This window comes from Schistocerca americana, chromosome 2, assembly GCF_021461395.2.
Source record: "Schistocerca americana isolate TAMUIC-IGC-003095 chromosome 2, iqSchAmer2.1, whole genome shotgun sequence".
Lineage (NCBI taxonomy): Eukaryota > Metazoa > Arthropoda > Insecta > Orthoptera > Acrididae > Schistocerca > Schistocerca americana.
In genome coordinates this window covers 1,018,042,629-1,018,062,532 of record NC_060120.1, presented here as the reverse complement: position 1 = coordinate 1,018,062,532, position 19,904 = coordinate 1,018,042,629, and the positions used below count along the sequence as shown (strand labels likewise).

The 19,904-nt window shown below is 40.6% G+C and overlaps 1 protein-coding gene across 1 annotated transcript in view; it reads left to right on the top strand.

The window, feature by feature from the left end:
* Positions 1 to 19,904, top strand: part of LOC124596378 (guanine nucleotide exchange protein smcr8b-like) — a 105,282-nt gene that overhangs the window by 50,935 nt on the left and 34,443 nt on the right. Inside the window, exons 4-7 of the mRNA XM_047135493.1 lie at positions 3,837 to 4,035; positions 4,520 to 4,627; positions 15,460 to 15,585; positions 19,027 to 19,320. Coding sequence (XP_046991449.1) covers positions 3,837 to 4,035; positions 4,520 to 4,627; positions 15,460 to 15,585; positions 19,027 to 19,320 — 727 coding nt within the window. The remainder of the gene's footprint in view (positions 1 to 3,836; positions 4,036 to 4,519; positions 4,628 to 15,459; positions 15,586 to 19,026; positions 19,321 to 19,904) is intronic.

The window sequence follows — 19,904 nt, the reverse complement described above, 5'->3', positions numbered from 1 at the left end:
CAATCATCAACATACAGGTGACTCCAGGCACCTCACTTGTGTTGCTGCATCTGGTTACGTCTGTGACATGTAAAATGAACTTTTAAAGTGACATTCTAAATGGGAATTATTTTGTGGCTGACAATTCATGAAAAGAATTGAGCTGCAATTTGAAAACAACTATTTTATCACTCAATCACTGTCAGTAAACCATAGGTGGTGAGGAGTTAGGGAGTGAAGAATTATCAGGGAGAAAATAGTACAATGTCCCTGTTGCTTAAACGATATTGTCAGAGTTCTTACTCTTTGCTGCTCCTGTGGTTGCATATATAATTGTCAAGTCAATGTCAGTAGTGTGCCACTGTGATGCCACAGGGCTCAAGGCCAAGAACTTTTCTATATTTCAATTTAGCAAGCATTTACTCTACCAGGGATGTTAAAGTTGTTTAGTTCCTGTCTGAAATTACCTTTAGCCTCTCCACATCTTACACTACTTTTTTTTTTAACTTGTGGTACTCATGGAAAATCATTTAAGGATTTTTCTGTACTACTAGTAATTCACACTGTGTGTTCTAATTACTGCGGCTTGATGAATGTCAGGATGAGGAATCCCAGCAAGAAAGCAGATATTCATTGTTTGATGTGGAGAAGACAAAAACATCATCTGAAGTTCATCATCTGTTTTGTTACCTGCAAATACTTTCATAATTAAAGTTGATGAAGAGTTTCTTTAAGACAACTGAGGCATTCACAGGCCCGTCACATCAAACAAGATTATGCATGTGGTGCCTCATAATCCAGCCTGTTGAAATATAAATGATACGAGTAGTCTCTCATGCCCAAAGAGAAGTCATTGAGATGAAGTCACTCTTATATTACAAACAGCAAAGCTAATTTGCAGGCATGGTGGGTCTCAGTGAGGAGGCTGTGTTTTGAAAATAATATAGATGTTTAATCATCACACGTTGTACACCAAAAAACCAATATATGGTGTTGCAGTTCGGATGTTTAATCATCACACATTTTACACCAAAGAACCAATAGATGGTGTTGCGCTCTCTCTCTCTCTCTCTCTCTCTCTCTCTCTCTCTCTCTCTATCTATCTCTCTCAGAATTAAGCACCACAATCCTGTCTTTATGAACACAAGCAAACAGTGACATTACTTACTAGGATATATGGATTTACTGATTTTGCTTTGTGTGTTAAAAACTTAATGACACTGCTTTGCTTACTTCAATATACTTCTTTCTTAGGAATATTTTTTTTAGTTCAGTGACAGAATTAAATGCCATAACCTTATCTTTATAAGTACAAACTAATGTTGAATATACATGGTTAGGATATATGGGTTTAAAGATTTCAGTTTGTGTATTAGAAACTTAATGTCATTGCTTTGTTCTTTTGATAGATTTTATTTATATTGTTTGCTAGGAAAAACATATTTATTTAGTCTGCTTTGTGATTGGGTGCCTACTCATTATATCTTGATTTTGTTTTGTTTACAAATAAATATACGTAGAAAATGATTGAGTCTTTCTGAATACACCAGGATGGCTAAAAGACTGAGGATTATGTGATCTCATGACTGCAGTGAAGATCGTGAGGTGAGACCTAATGCAACTTGAGAGCATCAGGCTTAACTGCTCTTTGGAAACCATATCTGAAAGCAAGGTGCGACGTTACTCTGATTGAATGTATCATATATTATCTCGCTCCTCAGAACCCTTCACTCACACTGGCTGAAAGTTATTTCTCTCCAGTGTAACATCATGGAAGCAGAAATTTTTTTATGAGAAGTGGTGCAGCCGAGCGAGTTTTTATTCTCCAAGTCCTGCTTATTCCTGTTTACCTTTTCACCTTAACATGTAAAATTCCTAGTGAGCTTATGTTATACCATGACCATAAACAAAGTAAGGCCAGACTTTGCATGTTTCTAGACCTTAGTGTCAGTTGCTTTTCACAGGGCCAGCTCTACATGGGTCTCTCCCATGTTATTGAAGCAAACAAGCTCTTCTTTCATGTTCCCAATTTTACTACTACAAATGTTGTATACAAAGAAGCTTTATCATTAAAAAATGAATTCCACATGTTCAGAATCTTGAGCACAGCTATAAATAAACACCCAGGCAATGCTGAGTTTCTTTGCTAGTGTTACACAAGTCACTCAAAATATCACACAAATTGAACACTTCTCAGCTGTTATTTACAGAAAACTGTTTTACATAAAAACTCTTTAATAAATGCAAACAAGTACTCACATAATAAACTGATGGTAACAGCACTGTATAAACATGAGCACAGTGAAGTTATTTTGTCTATTCACGTAAGGTAAATGGACGGAAAGTGCTGGGGATGTATGTCTGTCTGCTAACTGACTAGCAAGCACTCCCTCTAACCCACTACATCACAAGCATCACCTACAGGTGGTTTCACAGAGCATGTTTTAAATCGTCTTTTTTATATATATTAAAAAAAAAGGGAATGTACCGACGATCTTTTTTATTGCTGTTTCCCATGGGCATTCTTCCAAAATATGTTTTAAACCAGTGGCAATACAGAGTGCAGGCATGCCCAAGGAAAGTTTATTTTCCACTAAATAACTCTAAATGGCAAACAGAATTAGAAGCTGGTATAATAAAGGGAAAACACACACACACACACACACACACACACACACACACACACAAACAGAATCCATGCCAATCATTTGCATGCTGCACTGTACTACTAGACAGAAAACAGATTCTCAATCCTATATGGAAGTTATAACTTTCTTCAATGAAAGGCCACATCCCACACCCTAAGTGCTGCTCACTCTTCAGTGTATGAGCCATCCACCCCATGTTTTCCATTTCTATGCATTCCCAGAGCTCAATTATCCCTTTATCCCTTAATATGGCTCTACTGTATTTAGATGTAGTACAGACATTCAACATTAGGTCTTAATCCCGTCTCTTTAACAGTAACTTCTATTAATAATCTGTGATTTTTCAATCCCTTGATCATGCAAATTTTAATCCTAAAGAAGAAATGAGTAGGACCTTTTCCCTCATAAGTGTAACATTGTTTGATTTTGCACTGGGAAATGTTTTTGTTAGGGGTCACAGTTTTCAAGTTCAACCAGAGAAGCATCAAAAAGTGACCTTTAGGTCATTATCCGGGGAATCTTTTGTGCTATTCTCAAGTGTCAGGTCATGAATCCATTATCTGACTCTCACCTTTTGCCTCAATAGCATTTGCTGATGAGGTGACAGCAACTCTCTCTGAACATGAGATAGGTCTGTAGAAACCTATTGAGATATGTACTGTCTTAGGTTTGCTGATACAGCAGATCTCTGGAAGCCATAAAGATATCAACAAAATTATGTTAGAAATGCACTAATGTTACATTTTTCATACATCAGAATGCAAAGCACAAGGATGGGTCACTGACTGTATACACTTGAACTATATGAAAATTGATATGATCACAAGAGAAAGATACAGAATATTTTTATATTTGTAGAATGACCAAAAAAAAGACACTTAAAATTTTTTGCACTATCCTGGATTTGGTGTGATTACCTTCTTATAGTCTTTATATCATGACGATTTGATAAGCCTGACAACCTGGAGATGCTTCTATACTTCCAGTAATTTATCACATGTTTGTTAATCAATTAAAAATAGTTGCAAAATGTTAGTAAATCTTCTTACTGACTTTATTGATTCCCATTTTGTGAGCCTGCTTGTTTAGTTCTTTTTGCAGTGTTGTAAAATATTGGTTGAATTCAGTAACTTCTATCCATTAGTATGTTTTGTTAACTTTAAAACATAGTTTTCATTTACAGTTAATGTAATCCTTGTGGTTTTTCAGTGGCCAATTTACTTTCTGTGAGGATGTGCAGGTTCTCCAAGCAGATGTTGTACCTGGCCTACATGCCTATGTTCACTACTGCACTCTCCATGACCTAGGGGCCAGGGGGTTTGTACGACCACTCTGCTTTGCCTATTTATCGACTGACTTAATTAAAGTGCAATCACTGTTTCCTACTCTTCGAGAACAGTTCCTAAAGGTTTGTTGAACATTATTTTCATATAACTGATAAATGTTTTCATTACGGTACTGTAATTATTGATAGAGCGGATGTTAAGCAAAATGAAAGCATACTAAGTTCAAATGAAAAACTGAGACAATTTTTGGTTGAATTAGTGTGTACGGTAGCCTTTTATTGACTCATTTGCTTTAGATATCAGTAAGATGGTTGGTATTCCACAGTAGATGAATGGAACTAACTAATATAGTCTGAAAAAAGAAAAAAGAAACATGAGTGCTGCCACTACTAAGGAGGTGTTTCTCATGGCATATAAGTACATATGGGCTGTTGTTCAAGTTTCATGTAAATCCATCAATTCACAGAAATTTCGTCTTTAGTTTAATGAAATTCATTGAAAATTCTAACATTTCTGTTTTCTCACTCATTTGTTTTACAAATCTGTGAATGTTGTGCTGTTGTGCATCAGATTGTATGGATATTTTTCTTTTGTTTCTTCCACAAGGCAACAGAAATCCTGCAGTTCAATAATCGACAATGGTTTGTGGAAGAACTTCTAAGAATGATGACCACTTTAAAGGAAAAACAAAACATATATTTTTCATTGAAACAGGTATGTAACAGCTTACATTTGATCTTTGTTTTTATTGCAACATTATAAATTTTTGGCATTTACTTTTCTGTTATATTGCTTCTAATTAATTGCATTCTAGAAACTATTTCAGAACCAAGAAATATATGTAAAACTTCATAAACTGTTGTTTCGTAATCTCTACTGTAGTCTGTCTTTGCAACATACAGTGTGGCCATGTTAAGTATGTTCACAAAAGTTGATGATCTCGATTTAGATTATGATCTGGCTTACAATTTTAACCTCCTACGAACTTTAAGTCTGACTGTTATTTGTGAGGATTTCTAACAGCCATATTGATAAATGTTTCTCATTAACAGATTTTTTTATAAAAACCTAATCAAAAGGCAAATATTGGTAAATTCTATAGTATAAGCCAACAGTTACCACAGCAGCTGTCTTTTGTTGTTTTAAGTATGTTTGAATGATGCAAGTAAATGATGTGGAACTCATTTCTGATCTGACAATGTAATTAGTAGTCTGATTGACCCTGTTGTAGTGAAAAGCATTTCTTGAAAACAACGTACATCACAGTGAAGGTTCAAATACACAAATTTTGAAGCACTTTTATACTTGCCAGCAATTATGTAGAAAACAGGAAGTATTACATACTCAGGTTTGTCATTACACATGTACAAAAATCAAATATTAAAACACGCTTACATTGTCTGCATCTATAGGGTGATTATTATTGAGCAATATATTTAAAAAAAACTGTAAATTAGCTTTATTCAACATGTAAACGTCACTACAGGTATTCAGATTTAGGTTATGACATGTTCAATATGCCTGCCATCCTTCGCGATGATGTGGTGCAGGTGAATAGCAATAAATTCTGTATGACCCGATGAAGTGACGGAACATTGATGCTGTCGATAACCTCCAGAATGGCTGTTTTCAACTCAGCAATGGTTTTGGGGTTGTTGCTGTACACTGTCTTTGATACTGCTCCCAGAAAAAGGAGTCGCATGTGTTCAGATTTAGAGAATATGGTGGCCAATCGAGGCCCATGCCAGTGGCCTCTAGGTACCACAGAGTCAGAATGTGGTCCCCAAAATGCTCCTCCAGGACATCAAACACTCTCCTGCTTTGATGGGGTCGAGCTCCATCTTGGATGAACCAAATCTTGTCGAAACCAATGTCACTTTGGATGATGGGAAGGAGATCATCTTCCAAAACCTTCATGTAGAGTTCAGTAGCCACTGCCTTTTCAAGGAATATCACTCGTCACCTGTTGAGGGTGAAGAGATATCTCGATCACAAAATGCGGATTCTCAGTCCCTAAAATGTGCCAGTTTTGCTTATTGAGGAGCCCATCTAAATGAAAATGTGCCTCGTCACTAAACCAAACCATACAGTGCATACTAATTCCCATCATGCCCCATGCCCAACCATGCAGTTTGAATGTCCTAAAGGAAACCGTTCAGAAGTTATGATGACTTTTCTTTCATACAGTTCAATAATTGTCTCTCTGTACTTTCATACTCTGCAAACAACCGTGAAAAGCATAGTGGAGGGCACATCCCACTGTACCAAGTATTAGGGTTCCTTTGTGTTTCATTTGTGGAGAAAGATTGATTACATGCCTCTGTACATGGTATAGTTACTGTAATTTGTTTTCATGGTCCCTAAGGGGATGTTACACAAAGGCTGTGATCTTTTTCAAGATTCCTTGCTTGATACTGTTTTTTTTTTTTTTTTTTTTTTTTAAATTTGTAAGTAGGCTGTTGTAGCGTAGTTGATGTCTATCTTTAAGCATATGCAAGTTCTGCATCTGTCGATATCTGTCCATCCAAGGTATCGTGCTGTGACCTGCCTACCAATTCTAAATTTGTTTGATACCTTGTATGATCATACTTTTCTTAGTAAGCATTGTTGTGGTTCTGAGTCACATGTTTTTCAGAAGTCAAGAAATACTTCATCTACCCAATTACGTTGATCCATGGCCTTTGCAGTGTCATGTGAAAAAAGTATGATTTGTGTTGCATATGACCGGTGTGTTTGGAATCCTGCTGTTTGGCATGGAGAAGCCCATTCTATTTGAGGTACTTAATTGTCTTTGTGAGCTCAGAATATGTTCCAGCATTCTACACAGACAAATGTGAAATGGGGAGTTTGTTTCTGCTATTATCAATCTCTACAAATGAACGTTACTTTTGCATGAAAGCCACCACAATGTAATTGTTAATCTTTAGCATTTTTTATGTAGTATTTTTGCATTATATGGATTAATATTTACAATGTAGCTTTGTATATCAGTATGGGCATTGTAAGCTCTCTACCAGCAGAAGCAGATCTGATTATGGTTGAATTTTCAATGAAAATCATGTACCATTGTAAAGAGAAACATTTTAAATAAGAAGAGTTCTAGAGTAAAGTGTGTCTTTTTTTTTTTCAATTTATTTTGAAAATTTAATTTTCTTACAGGTCTAAGTTGCACGCATTCAGTCTAGGCATCACAATTGTGCTCTGTATTTGAATAAATCTATTAGAGACATGAGTGTATTAGTTCTTTCAAATTAACTAAAATAAGTTCAGTATCCTGAATAAAACACTCATGGTCACAAAATTTCGTAACAAATGTTCTAAGCTTGCGCAACAATTACTTTTATTGTCATTACAGATGCACATCTTGGCAGAAATCTTAATTAAATCAAACAAATTTGATCTCTTTGTTATATGTCAGATGTCTGTGTTTTCAGAATAACCATGGTTTTATTATTTGTCTGCCTGTGTGCTCCAGTTCTTTTTTAACTATGTGTGGGTCATCAGTATTGTAACTATTTTGTTGCAGCCCACCATGAATTCCTCGTGTGCCAACCTGTTCATGTCAGAGTTGTGCTTGCATCTGGTGTCCTCAATTATTTGTTCAATATTGTCTTCCCCTACAGTTTTTACCCTCTATAGTTCCACAGAAGTTATTTATTGACACCGTAACATGTCCTGTCATTCTGTTCCTTCTTCTTGTCAGTGTTGTCCATATGCTGCTTTTCTTGCTGACTGTCCGGAAAACCACCTCATTTCTCAGACCACCTAATTTTTAACATCTTTCTATAGCACTACATGTCAAATGCTTTGAGTCACTTCTTTCTTGTTTTTAATTTTCAGTCCATGACTCACTTCCATGGCGTGATCTAAATGTACATTCTCAGAATTTTCTTCCTCAGATTAACCACCTCATTTCTCAGACCACCTAATTTTTAACATCTTTCTATAGCACTACATGTCAAATGCTTTGAGTCACTTCTTTCTTGTTTTTAATTTTCAGTCCATGACTCACTTCCATGGCGTGATCTAAATGTACATTCTCAGAATTTTCTTCCTCAGATTAAGGTTGGAGTTTGGTACTAGTTGACTTCTTGCAGCCCTCTTTCCCTGTTTTGTCCACTAATGTCCTCTTTGCATCAAATGTACCAGAATTCTGTTACTTCATCTATTTTATTATTCCACAATTTTGATGTTAACTAACCACTACTAACCACATTTATGATACTCCCCCTTACTTTTGTCGTTCTTCAGTTTACTCTCAATCCATATTCTGTACTCGTTTGACTGTCATCCCATTCATCAGGTCCTATAATTCTTTTCCATTTTCACTGAGGACGGTAGTATCAGAGTGAATCTTATTATTGATATCATTTTATCCTGAGTGTTAATCTGACTCCTGAACCTTTCTTTTATTTCTGCCATTGCTTCTTTGATGTATAGATGGCACATCTGGGATGAGAGAGTGCATTCATGTCTTGCACCCTTTTTAATCCTGACACTTCATTCTTGGTCTACCATTTGTATTATTTTCTCCTAGCTTTTGCAGTACATATTGTATATTGCCCATCTTTACCTTTAGTTTACACCAATTTTTTTTAGAATTTTGAACACCTTGCACCATTTTAAATTGTCAGACCCTTTTTCTAGCTCGACATATCCTATGAACAAGCCCAGATCTTTCTTAGGTCTTGCTTCCACTGTCAAGCACAAGTAAGAACTGCTTCTCTTTCCTAAAGCCAACCTGATCATCAGTTGCTCACTTTCCTTTTCCATTCCTCTCTATATGATTATTATCATCAACCTGGATGTGTGATCTATTGAGCTGATTGTATGATAATTCTTGCACTTACAGCTATAACAGAGAAGGAAAGTTGCTATTCACCATATAGCGGAGATGCAGAGTCGCGATATGCACAATAAAAAGATTCACACAATTAAAGCTTTCAGCCATTAAGGCCTTTGTCAGCAGTAGACACACACACACACACACACACACACACACACACACACAAATGCAACTTGCACACGCATCTGCAGTCTCAGAGAGCTGAGACCACACTGCAAACAGCAGCATCATTGCATGATGGGAGTGGCGACTGGGTGCAGGTAAGGAGGAGGCTGGGGGAGCTAGGGGGAGGGATAGTATGGTGGGAGTGGCAGACAGTCAAGTGTTGCAGTATAGACGGAGGGCAGGAGAGAAGGTGCAGAGGGAGGAGGGGGTAAGTAGCGGAAAGGAGAGAAAATAAAAGACTGGTTGTGGCAGTGAAATGACGGCTGTGTAGTGCTGGAAAGGAAACAGGGAGGGGGATGGATGGGTGAGGACAATGATTAACGAAGGTTGAGACCAGGAGGGTTACGGGAACGTAGGATGTGTTGCAGGGAAAGTTCCCACCTGCGCAATTCAGAAAAGCTGGTGTTGGTGGGAAGGATCCATATGGCACAGGCTGTGAAGCAGTCATGAAGATGAAGGATATGTTTGGCAGCGTGTTCAGCAACAGGGTAGTCCACTTGCTTCTTGGCCACAGTTTGTTGGTGGCCATTCATGCGGACAGACAGCTTGTTGGTTGTCATGCCTGGATAGATTGCAGCACAGAGGTTGCAGCTTAGCTTGTAAATCACATGACTGATTTTACAGGTAGCCCTGCCTTTGATGGGATAGGTGGTGTTAGTGACCGGACTGCACCACTGATCCCCTCTGTGGTGACTGTGGTCGCCCCCTCCATGAGGGGAGTGCCTGTGCTCCCCCGCCAATGTGTGTAAATTGTAATGGACAGCATTCTCCATGCTCGCCTACATGCCTGGTGTTTGTGAAAGAAAGAAGGATTCAAGAGTACAAAACTTTAGATTGGCTCATCTACACCGAGGCTTGTCAAAAATATGACTGGCTCCATCCTGTGTCTGTGACCTCTACTTTTGCCTCAATTACGTCCATTCCCCCTCCTACCCCCTCCTCTTCCTAGCCCCACCCCATTCGCCCCATGCTTTCAGCCTCCTCCTCCTCCTCTTCCTCCCCCCCTCCTCCCCTCCTCCTCCCCCTCCCCCCCCTCCTCCCCCCCTCTCACTCCCGCTCCCCCTCAGTACTCATACCCCCCACCCCTTTGGGTGCTGCTCCCCCTCTCCCGTCAGAGAAGTGCTCCCCTCCTTTGGTAGCCAACAGTACTGGAGCTCTCTTCCAGGACTCCTCTTCCCGGCACCCCCCTGAAAGGCGATCTCCTGCTCCACACCGGCAGCGTGATCCGCGGCCGGTGGGCGCCAAGATTGCCCGATGTAATTCCGTGCTTGCCCTCGCTTCCCAAGAGAAGAAGCAGAAACGCAGGAACAAGGGCAAGGCCCCTCTGGTACTCCCTGAGGTGCAGCCTTCCCCTCCTACAGTCAATGAACCAACAGAGTCTGACCCCACCTATGTGGATATTATGCCATCCTTATTGGTGACTGATAGCGACTTGGTGGCATGACCGAGTCTGGTCCATTCGCTTCCACTTTGGACTCCAGCTTGAGAATCCTCCAGTGTAATTGTAATGGATATTTCATCACCTTCCAGAGTTGCAGCCCCTTCTTTGCTTCTACTCTGCTGCTTGTATTGCGCTCCAGGAGACCCATTTTGTCAATTCTTACTCACCCACCCTTCGTGGGTTCCACACTTTCTGTCGGGACCGAATTGGCCCCTTGTGGGCTTCTGGTGGTGTTTGCACCTTAGTCCGCAAGGACATTGTTAGTAAATGGGTTCCCCTCCATACCACTCTGGAAGCCATTGCTGTCAGGGTCCATCTGGCCACTCCAATCACAATCTGTAATCTTTACCTCCCACCTGACAGGCCGCCCACATCCCATGCACTCACCACCCTTCTTCAACTACTGCCTTCTCCCTTCCTGCTATTAGGGGACTTTAATGCCCACAGCCCTCTTTGGGGTAGTCATACGACTACTGCCCTGGGCAGGACAGTTGAAGCTGTTCTGGCAGGGATTGACCTCTGTTTACTAAACACAGGCACTCCCACACACTTTAGTATGGCACACGGCACTTTCTCAACCATTGACCTCTCCATCTGCAGTCTCTGCCTTCTTCCCTCCATTCAGTGGGGTGTCCACGATGACTTACGTGACAGCAACCATTACCCAATTATTTTGACCTTCTTTCAGTGTCTCTCGCTTTGTCACCCTCCCAGGTGGTCCATATCTAAGGCTGATTGGGGTGCCTTCTCCTCTGTTCCCATTTCCCCTGAATTGCCACACGACAGTGTTGATGAATCTACTCAGACCTTGGCTCCCTCCATCCTTTCAGTAGCTGTTTCTGCAATTCCTTCTTCTTCAGGTTCCCCTCGCTGGAAGATGGTCCCTAGGTGGACTCCGGAAATTGCTGCAGCCATAAAAGACCGCCGCCATGCTCTTCAACACTTCAAGCGGCACCCTTCTACTGCTGTTCTTCTGGTCTTTAAACGACTCTGCGCTGGACCTGCTACCTAATCAAATTTCAGAAACGGATTTGATGGGAATGATATGTAGATGTCATAGGCCCCCACACCCACTCTTCACAAGTCGGGTGAAACTCTGGCGAATATTTGGCCACCGTCTTGTCACCGGAATTGCAGGAATTTCTGTGCATGGTGTTGTCCTTACAAATCCGGACTTTGTGGCAGAAAATTTCCCTCAACACTTTGCTCAAGCTTCGGCATTGGCTCAGTATCCGCCCACGTTCCTTCTCCTGAAAGAGCGTTCAGAACGACTGCCTTCGTCTTTTGTTTCTTGCTGCTCAGAACCATATAATCTCCCATTCAGCTAGTGGGAATTTGCCGGCGCCCTCGCCCTTTGTCCTGACGTGGCTCCTGGACCGGATCGGATACATAATCAAATGCTCCAACACTTATCGGTGGCTGGCCACCACCATATACTGACCCTCTTCAACCGTCTGTGGGGCGAGGGAGTATTTCCTACCCAGTGGCAGGAAAGCATTGTTGTTCCAGTGTTGAAGCCAGGGAAGCTGCCTCTTCAATTGGATAGCTACCGTCCCATTAGCCTTACTAACACCCTCTGCAAGATCCTTGAACGCATGGTGAGTTGGCGGCTGTTTTGGATCCTTGAATCCCGCGACCTTTTGTCATCGACTCAAAGTGGTTTTCGCTGTGGCCGCTCTATGGTGGATAACTTGGTCTACCTGGAGTCTGCTATCCGGTCGGCTTTTGCCCATCGGCAACACCTCCTTGCAGTCTTCTTTGATCTGCATAAAGCTTATGACACCACCTGCGCCACAACATCCTCACCACCCTTCATGAATGGGGCCTTCGTGGCGCTCTGCCCATTTTTATCCGTAACTTCCTTTCTTGTCGCTCTTTTCAGGTCCAAGTTGGCTCCTCCTACAACTCTCCCAATCGGCAAGAAAATGGGGCTCCGCAGGGTTCCGTGCTGAGCGTCCCTCTCTTTCTCATAACCGTTAATGGTCTGGTGACAGCTGTTGGGCCGACAGTGTCCCGCTCTTCGTATGCTGATGATTTTTGTATATACCTCGCATCATCCATAATGGGTGCTGCAGAATGCCGTCTACAGGGGGAAATCTGTTGGGCCCACTTATGGGCTCTCTCCCATGGCTTTCAGTTTTTGGTGGCCAAGACATGTGTCATGCATTTCTGCTGTTGCCGTACAGTCCAGCCCAATCCGGAACGGTTCCTCGATGCCCAGCCCCTCGAGGTGGTGGACACCCATCACTTCTTGGGTCTGGTCTTCGATGCCCGGGTGACATGGCTCCGTCACCTTTGCCAGCTGAAGAGGATGTGCTGGTCCCATCTCAGTGTTCTTAAGTGTCTGTGCAATACCACCTGGGGTGCAGACCGCACTGTTCTCGTGCGAGTGTATCAAGCATTGGTCCAGTCTCGTTTATACTATGGAAGTCCTGTCTGTGGTTCTGCGTCAGCTTCAACGCTGCAGATACTGGACCCCATCCACCACTGTGGGATCCGACTTGCGATTGGTGCCTTCCGGACTAGCCTCATACTTAGCCTTCTTGCAGAGGCAGGGATTCCACCATTGCGAGTTTTGCGCCACCAACAGCTGATGTCTTATGCGCTCCGCATTCGCTGCATCCCATAGCATCCTAATTACGGTCTCCTTTATCCAGACACCGAGATCCCACTGCCGCAGCGGTGGCCACGATGTGGGCTCACCATGGCTGTTCGCATTCAGTCGCTCTTTTCTTAGCTCCAGCAATTGCCTTAACCACCTCAATTCTCCACACACGCACATACACCTCCATGGTGCGTCTCTCAGCCACAACTCTGTCTTGATCTCTCAATTGATTCAAAGGATATTGTCCCTCCGATGGCTCTTTAGTTCTTTTCAGGGTTCAGAAGTGATCTATACTGATGGCTCCATGGTTGCTGGCCACACTGGTTTTGCTTACACCTATGCGCAACGCACGGAACTTCGTTCCTTGCCAGATGGCTGTAGTGTTTTTACTGCAGAATTGGTAGCCATCTTGCGCACACTGGACCATATCTGCTCCTGCTCAGGACTATCCTTCAATATCTGTAGTGACTCATTGAGCGGTTTGCACACTATCAGCCGGTGCTTCCCTCGCCACCAGTTGGTCATCGCTATCCAGGACTCCCTTTCTGTCCTCGCTCAATGTGGATGCTCGGTGGTTTTCATTTGGACCCCAGGCCATTTTGGGATTCCTGGCAATGAACTTGCCAGTCGACTGGCTAAATTAGCTACTAACAGGCCATCTCTTGCTATTGGCATCCTGGAAATAGACCTTCACTCGGCATTACGTTGTCAGGTTTTGGGCCTTTGGGATGCAGAATGGAGCACTCTTTCTTTGCCAAACAAGCTCAGGGCAATTAAGGATTCTGTAACTCCATGGCGGTCCTCCTTACGGGCCTCTCGTAAGGCCTCTGTCATCTTCTGCCGGCTCCGCATCAGCCATACTTTTTTGACTCACGGTTATCTCCTCTGTCGTGAGGACCCCCCTCTCTGTCGTTGTGGATTGATGTTGACTGTGGCTTACATCTTACTGGACTGCCTCAACTTAGCCACCCTACGACGGACTTTTAGCTTTCCGGAATCGCTACCCTGGTGTTGGCTGACAATGCCTCAGCGGCGGATCTCGTTTTATGTTTTATTCATGATGGGGGTTTTTATTGCTTTATTTAAGGGAGGGACCTTCCACCTTATCGGTGAGTGGAGGGGATGGCAGGCCCTCTTGCTCCCCCCTTCACCCCGACTGGATTGGCTTCAACTGGGCTTGGTGGTTCATCCTGGCCCTCTGCCTTCCCACTCCTTTTGTTACGGGGTCTGTTATGCCTTGATTGTCTCTCTTGTCTCCTCTGCTTCTTCTTTCCCACCCCAGTCATTAGTTACTTTCTTTCCCTCACATCTTCTTCCGCCCTCTTCCTTCCTTCCCTCCCTTAGTTTCTCATGTTATGGACATTGTAGTTGCCACTCCTAATGTGGGATTTTATCAGTTTTAGTTAATCTAAGGTTGGAGGGACTGATGACCATGTAGTTAGGTCCCTTCTACACCCAACCAACCATCCTTATTGAAACAAAGATGTCAGAAAATTTAATAAACAGGGAGGGTGGTTCCAATTTAAATAACATTTGGGGTCTGGCACTCAATTTATTAAAATCTTGGGGACCATCACATGCACCAAAATCAGAAATTGCTGAGAGAATTTGCATTTCACGGAATATAAATGCAAGCTGTGAAAAACAAAAGAGCATCAAATGGCATAGTGGGCATTGGGAATTGAACTCTGCTATAAATAATGGCAGCGGACCAACAATAGTTCACAGTTTGGTTGGAGCCCAGGCAGTGAGTACACAAAACAGCAAAACTCACAGCACCTGAAGAAGACAGCCAAGTTAGTTGTCGAAATACTGGACATGAAATGGAAACAACAGCTCAGTAGAAAACTTGGAAACACAGTGTTATGTATTTGAGACATTATTTTTAGTAACTTGTGAAGGAAGAGCTATGTAATTATTTGAATGTTTGGTATCACTTAATTGTACCAGATTAGGGAAAATGTCTTCCCATACTGATAGCTGGTAGGTGATGACATTGACTAACAAACATGATTGTTATTTGAAAGAGCAGCTGTGATTCACACTCTTGAAGTGAGTATGTGTACCACAGCTGCAGCAATGGATCAATTGATTTACTCAATTTCGTGGTTCTTCAATGATTAAACACTGTGCTAATTGTTGACAAACTGTTAGGGGACATGGTAGTCAGCCTTCACTGAATTACAAACATTTCATAGTACAGCTTCTTGAAAACTGTTTCAATCAGAAAAATACCAAATGCAGTTGTGTGATTAATCATTGCTCTGGAATATGTACAGCTAACAGGAGAAAGTTAACTCTGGCAGGTATTGTCAGCCACCCAGCACTCACTAGCTGTCTCTTTATCTCTTCTGTTCCAGAAACTGGCTGTTTTCACATTTTCTATTATTTATTGATACGTAACTCATTTCTGCTCTTCCTCATAAAGTAATTTTATGCTTGTATATTTTGAATAGAATCATCTTCCTTTTACTGAAAATTTGTTCCAGAAAGAGGAAGAAGGGATTGAGTTGTCAGCAGATGAAGAGAGGATTCTTAATAGTTCTTCAATAGATCAGCTAGTTTCACAATACACTGAATACAAGAATATGCTTCATGTGGCAGAGCCATACATGGTAAGATAAAGTGTGTTATGTATTTATTAATCCAATTCTATGGCTGACAGGGATCAGTAAGAGCTACTTCATCAGTGTTGTAAATTGGCATTAAGACTCAAAGAAATAAAATCAAATTAACTTCAGGAGTCACCTTTTTGTTGATGGTGTGTATGAACAGACATATCCATCTCTGTGTTTTGTTGTTTGCACAGCCCGTTGTTATCTCCCTAAGCAAAATAAATGTAAGAGTTTCTTTAGATAATTGTTGTGAAAGTTCGTGATTTAAACTCCCTTGTGTGTATTGTGATCAGTAAGCCTATAATTGTGGCTCATCATATGTTTGCCAATTTTAAGTTTCTTACCACTACTGAATGTCCGGGTAACATTTATTAACGCAATCAAGTTTTGATTGCTGTTAATTACATTTATGTCAATAAATAAGACTGGAAATAATAAACAAATCTCTTCATTTTGAATGACTCCTAAATTTGGATGCATGTTTCAGATTGATATGTGACTGGCACATCATTATTTACAGAGTCAGCAAGAAAGTTAATAGGATGACATAGTTGCAATGGACAGCATTTTCAGATGTTAAACCATAGTAAACCATATTCTGCAGCTTCTTTACACTGATGTCTTGAAGCTTTAAAGGCATTTTTGTGGAAATGATCCTGAGAACTAGCACTATATCCATAGAATGGTCCACCGATAAAGAACTGTAAACATGAACACATAGGCTGTCACAAACTGGGGATGTAAATAAATATCCATATTATTCAGCAAAATGAGCTTTTATATGCTGGCATAATCATTGACATGAAATGAATGTTAAAAGCTGGTGGAATGTTTCCTCCTACACATTCAACTCTGTCTCCCCCCCCCCCCCCTCCCCCCTCCTATAGCATTGAAATGCCGTGACAGTAACTTCCATAGTTTCTAATATAGTGTGGCTTGACTTCTTCTACTGTGTAAAGTTTTGTTTGATATATATGTAAAATTCAAAGTACCTGTTTTTTTCATAAAAATATTTCATTTCTGAGCAGTAGACGATGTACTCATTTAAAAATAAAATAAAATAAAAATGGCATATTGTCATATGGAAGCAGTCAAATTATAAATATTTGTGTGATAATTTATTATGTCAAAATCAGGCAGTCCTGATGTAATAAATTATTATGTGATTCACTCATTGTCTTCTTACTGTGAGCTGTGCATGCTTTCAGTCAGTGAACAGTTGTCAAGCGAGCAGTGGAAATGTTTAAATTACTGTTAATATGGGCCCAATACATTATTCGGCTCCTTCCTTTTCAGTGCCCTTTATCTTACTGGTACAGTAATTGTACAGTTACTCAGAGAATGAGCGAAACCTGTGTAAAGGCTATTATTACATCGGCTCCCTTCTTTGCACCATCTTGCTTGTGTATACATTTAATGTGATGACACTATGACATAATGGTCATTTCATCCATAAGCCAGTAAATGAACTGTGCTGTTGCTTCTTGAGACGTAGCACAACATACTAGTTACATTATTTTTTTCTTCTTTCTTACAGAAACTGACGTTGCATGGTACTGATGGGAAACTTTTTTTGTTTAGAAATGTCATTGGCCCCAGACCACTGATGTTTTAGGTGATATTGCTCTCTCTCTCTCTCTCTCTGTCTCTCTCTCTCTCTCTCTCTCTCTCTCTCTCTCTCTCTCTCACACACACACACACACACACACACACACCCATAATCACAAGTACTCACAACAATCACTATTTCAGAGAGTGGCTAACTCAAATTCTTATTTATTTATTTATTTATTTTTTTTCACAGCCTGAGTGCTACATTCCACAAAAACCACACCTAAGTAGATGTTCTTTAGATTTAATTAACACCATTAATCTTTTTTAACACCTAACCTTTCCCCCCACATCTCATTTAGAGATGGCATGTGGCCCTGTTGATGAGAATCCATTCATCATATGGCGATTAACACATTGAGATCCATATAGTTAGCAAAATTTAGGGCCCAGAAAACAAGTCATATATGCCATTATTCAAAATGTTACTGGCATATCCTTGTTTGAGACACCTTAAAGGGAACACACACTAAAAAAGATTAAGCTTCAAGGCTGACTTATCACATTTATTTTAGTTCTGTTATAGGTTGCAAATTTTACAGTAATGATGACAGTAACTTAACTATCCTTCCAAAAAGAATTTCACTCATAATTGGCTGTTCTATGGAAAAGTCTAAAACATTCTGAATGCAAAGAAATATATTTCAGTCGGGGCAATACCAGCTTGTTTTTTCCAGCTTGCTTTGCCAATAGGCTGTTTCACCTTATCCAATCTTGCTAACCCGTGTTAGATGCTGCTTCATTTCAGTTAGTGGAATTTATTAGTAAATGTTGTCTACAAGCCCATTGCTGATAGTTGCATTAGGAAGAATTTCTTGAGACAGTGTCGTGCGTTTCTGGAAGAATGCTTCCCCAGTTTCTTCAGACTATTCCCCTTAGATATGTTTCTCTCCAATCCAAAATCATTCAGTTCTTTATCTAGATTTTCTGAAATTTCTTAGCCCCTCAACAAATGTGATACATTGTAGCACAATTACAGAAAACATCAGAACCTAATGAGTACATGCATGAATCTCATGACAACGGAAGCTCACAACAGCTCAGTCAGTCAAGAGAGCAGCTCTTATGTTCATTGCTGCAAAGTAATTCTATACACTGGGAACAGAGGTACCACCTGACAATGTGCAGGGACTGAGAGATCCATACATTGTTCTCACATAAAACTAGTTCTGTTGTCAAATGGTAGGTGGCTTATGCACCACAAAACATCATGACCGAGATATACTCAGGCGCACTCCTTTGGGCACAAGTACTGTGGCTGGAGTTACACTCAGGCTTGTATCTGAGAGAAGTAAGCTGTGTGTCAGCACTGGCTTTTGCCCTCTTCCTTATCTCTAATTTTCATCAACAACACAAAGTGAGTCTAAATTATACAAGTTCTCATTGTAGTCTCCTACACTTATCACATGCTCATCAAATTTGCCTGGTTTCAGCAGATGTGCTCGCACTTCAAGAAGGAATGTGCTGTTGTGTGTAAAGATAGTAAACCTTGCCAATTAGATGGCTGGACCACTCCTTGGAGTTTCTTAGACAACAATGCCACATAGTTTTAATTTTCCATACTAATGAACTGTGAATGGTGTGGGCAGTATCTCAGGACCATATAGAGAACACCTATGACTGTGAAGGTTAAAATAGAAATTCTTAGTTTCCTGCATGCCCTGACCAAAGGATTATTTGCTTTTCAGTTATATGTAATTTCAAAACATTTAGATTACTGAAAATGCACCAGGGATTTAATAATTTAAGTAATGTATTCTCTAAAGTTTGTAAGTAGTTGTGGCACCAGTAATATGTATGCTTTTGTTTACAATTTTGTTCTGTACACAGAATAACCAAACAGCACAGGAAGTTGTGAATGTTTGGAAAGGCAGCCTTGTGAGTGCGGAGATGATGCACACAGGTGTCAGTCGCTACATGGCAAAATTACGCCATGAATTGCTGAACCACGGTATCACTTCTGCACAGCACAATGGGCCATCACTTCGTGCAGTAGTGGCTCTTAGTCCATGGGGCCTTGCTTTCCTCTTGTGGGAGCTCATGTGTATCCAGCGACAACATCGCAGGTGTCGCCTCAGCAAGATGGTCTACATGTTTGCACAGGATGAGGAATTATTAATCGAGGTGCTTGACAAAATGCCTGAGATCATTCTTGTTACATTCAGTTTTTTCTTAGTCCCACTATAGTTTCATTATTATCTATTTTGTTTTTATCTAGTTTTTGTGTATTCAATAACATATTTTTATAACAGATAAACTAGCTCCTGTGGTTAATTAATTGCTTAAAATCCTGATTTAATTTTTTTATAACCAAATGTGACAAATACTAACCCTACGTAGTAATTCCATAAACTGTCAAAAACACCATGACACTATAGACTTGGGAGCTTAAAATGAGTTTCAAGTAAACTAAAGTAGCCTGTGCTTTGTTGCAAGCAGTATTTACAAATTAAAATAATAATTCAATCTTTGGTGCAATTATGTAGTCTGGCAAATCATGTATGCTGATATACTTTAGGTAATCATGTGTAAGAAACCTCCATATAATTATCAAGGAGCATATTGGCCTCTGTAAAAAGAACACTTAGTCTGATACATGTAGACTCATGCAATTGATGAGGTTTTAGATAGACTGTTTGGGGTCATATGTCATAATGCCAACAAAATTCTGTAAGGAGATGATTATCTGAATCATATTCAAGAGAGTA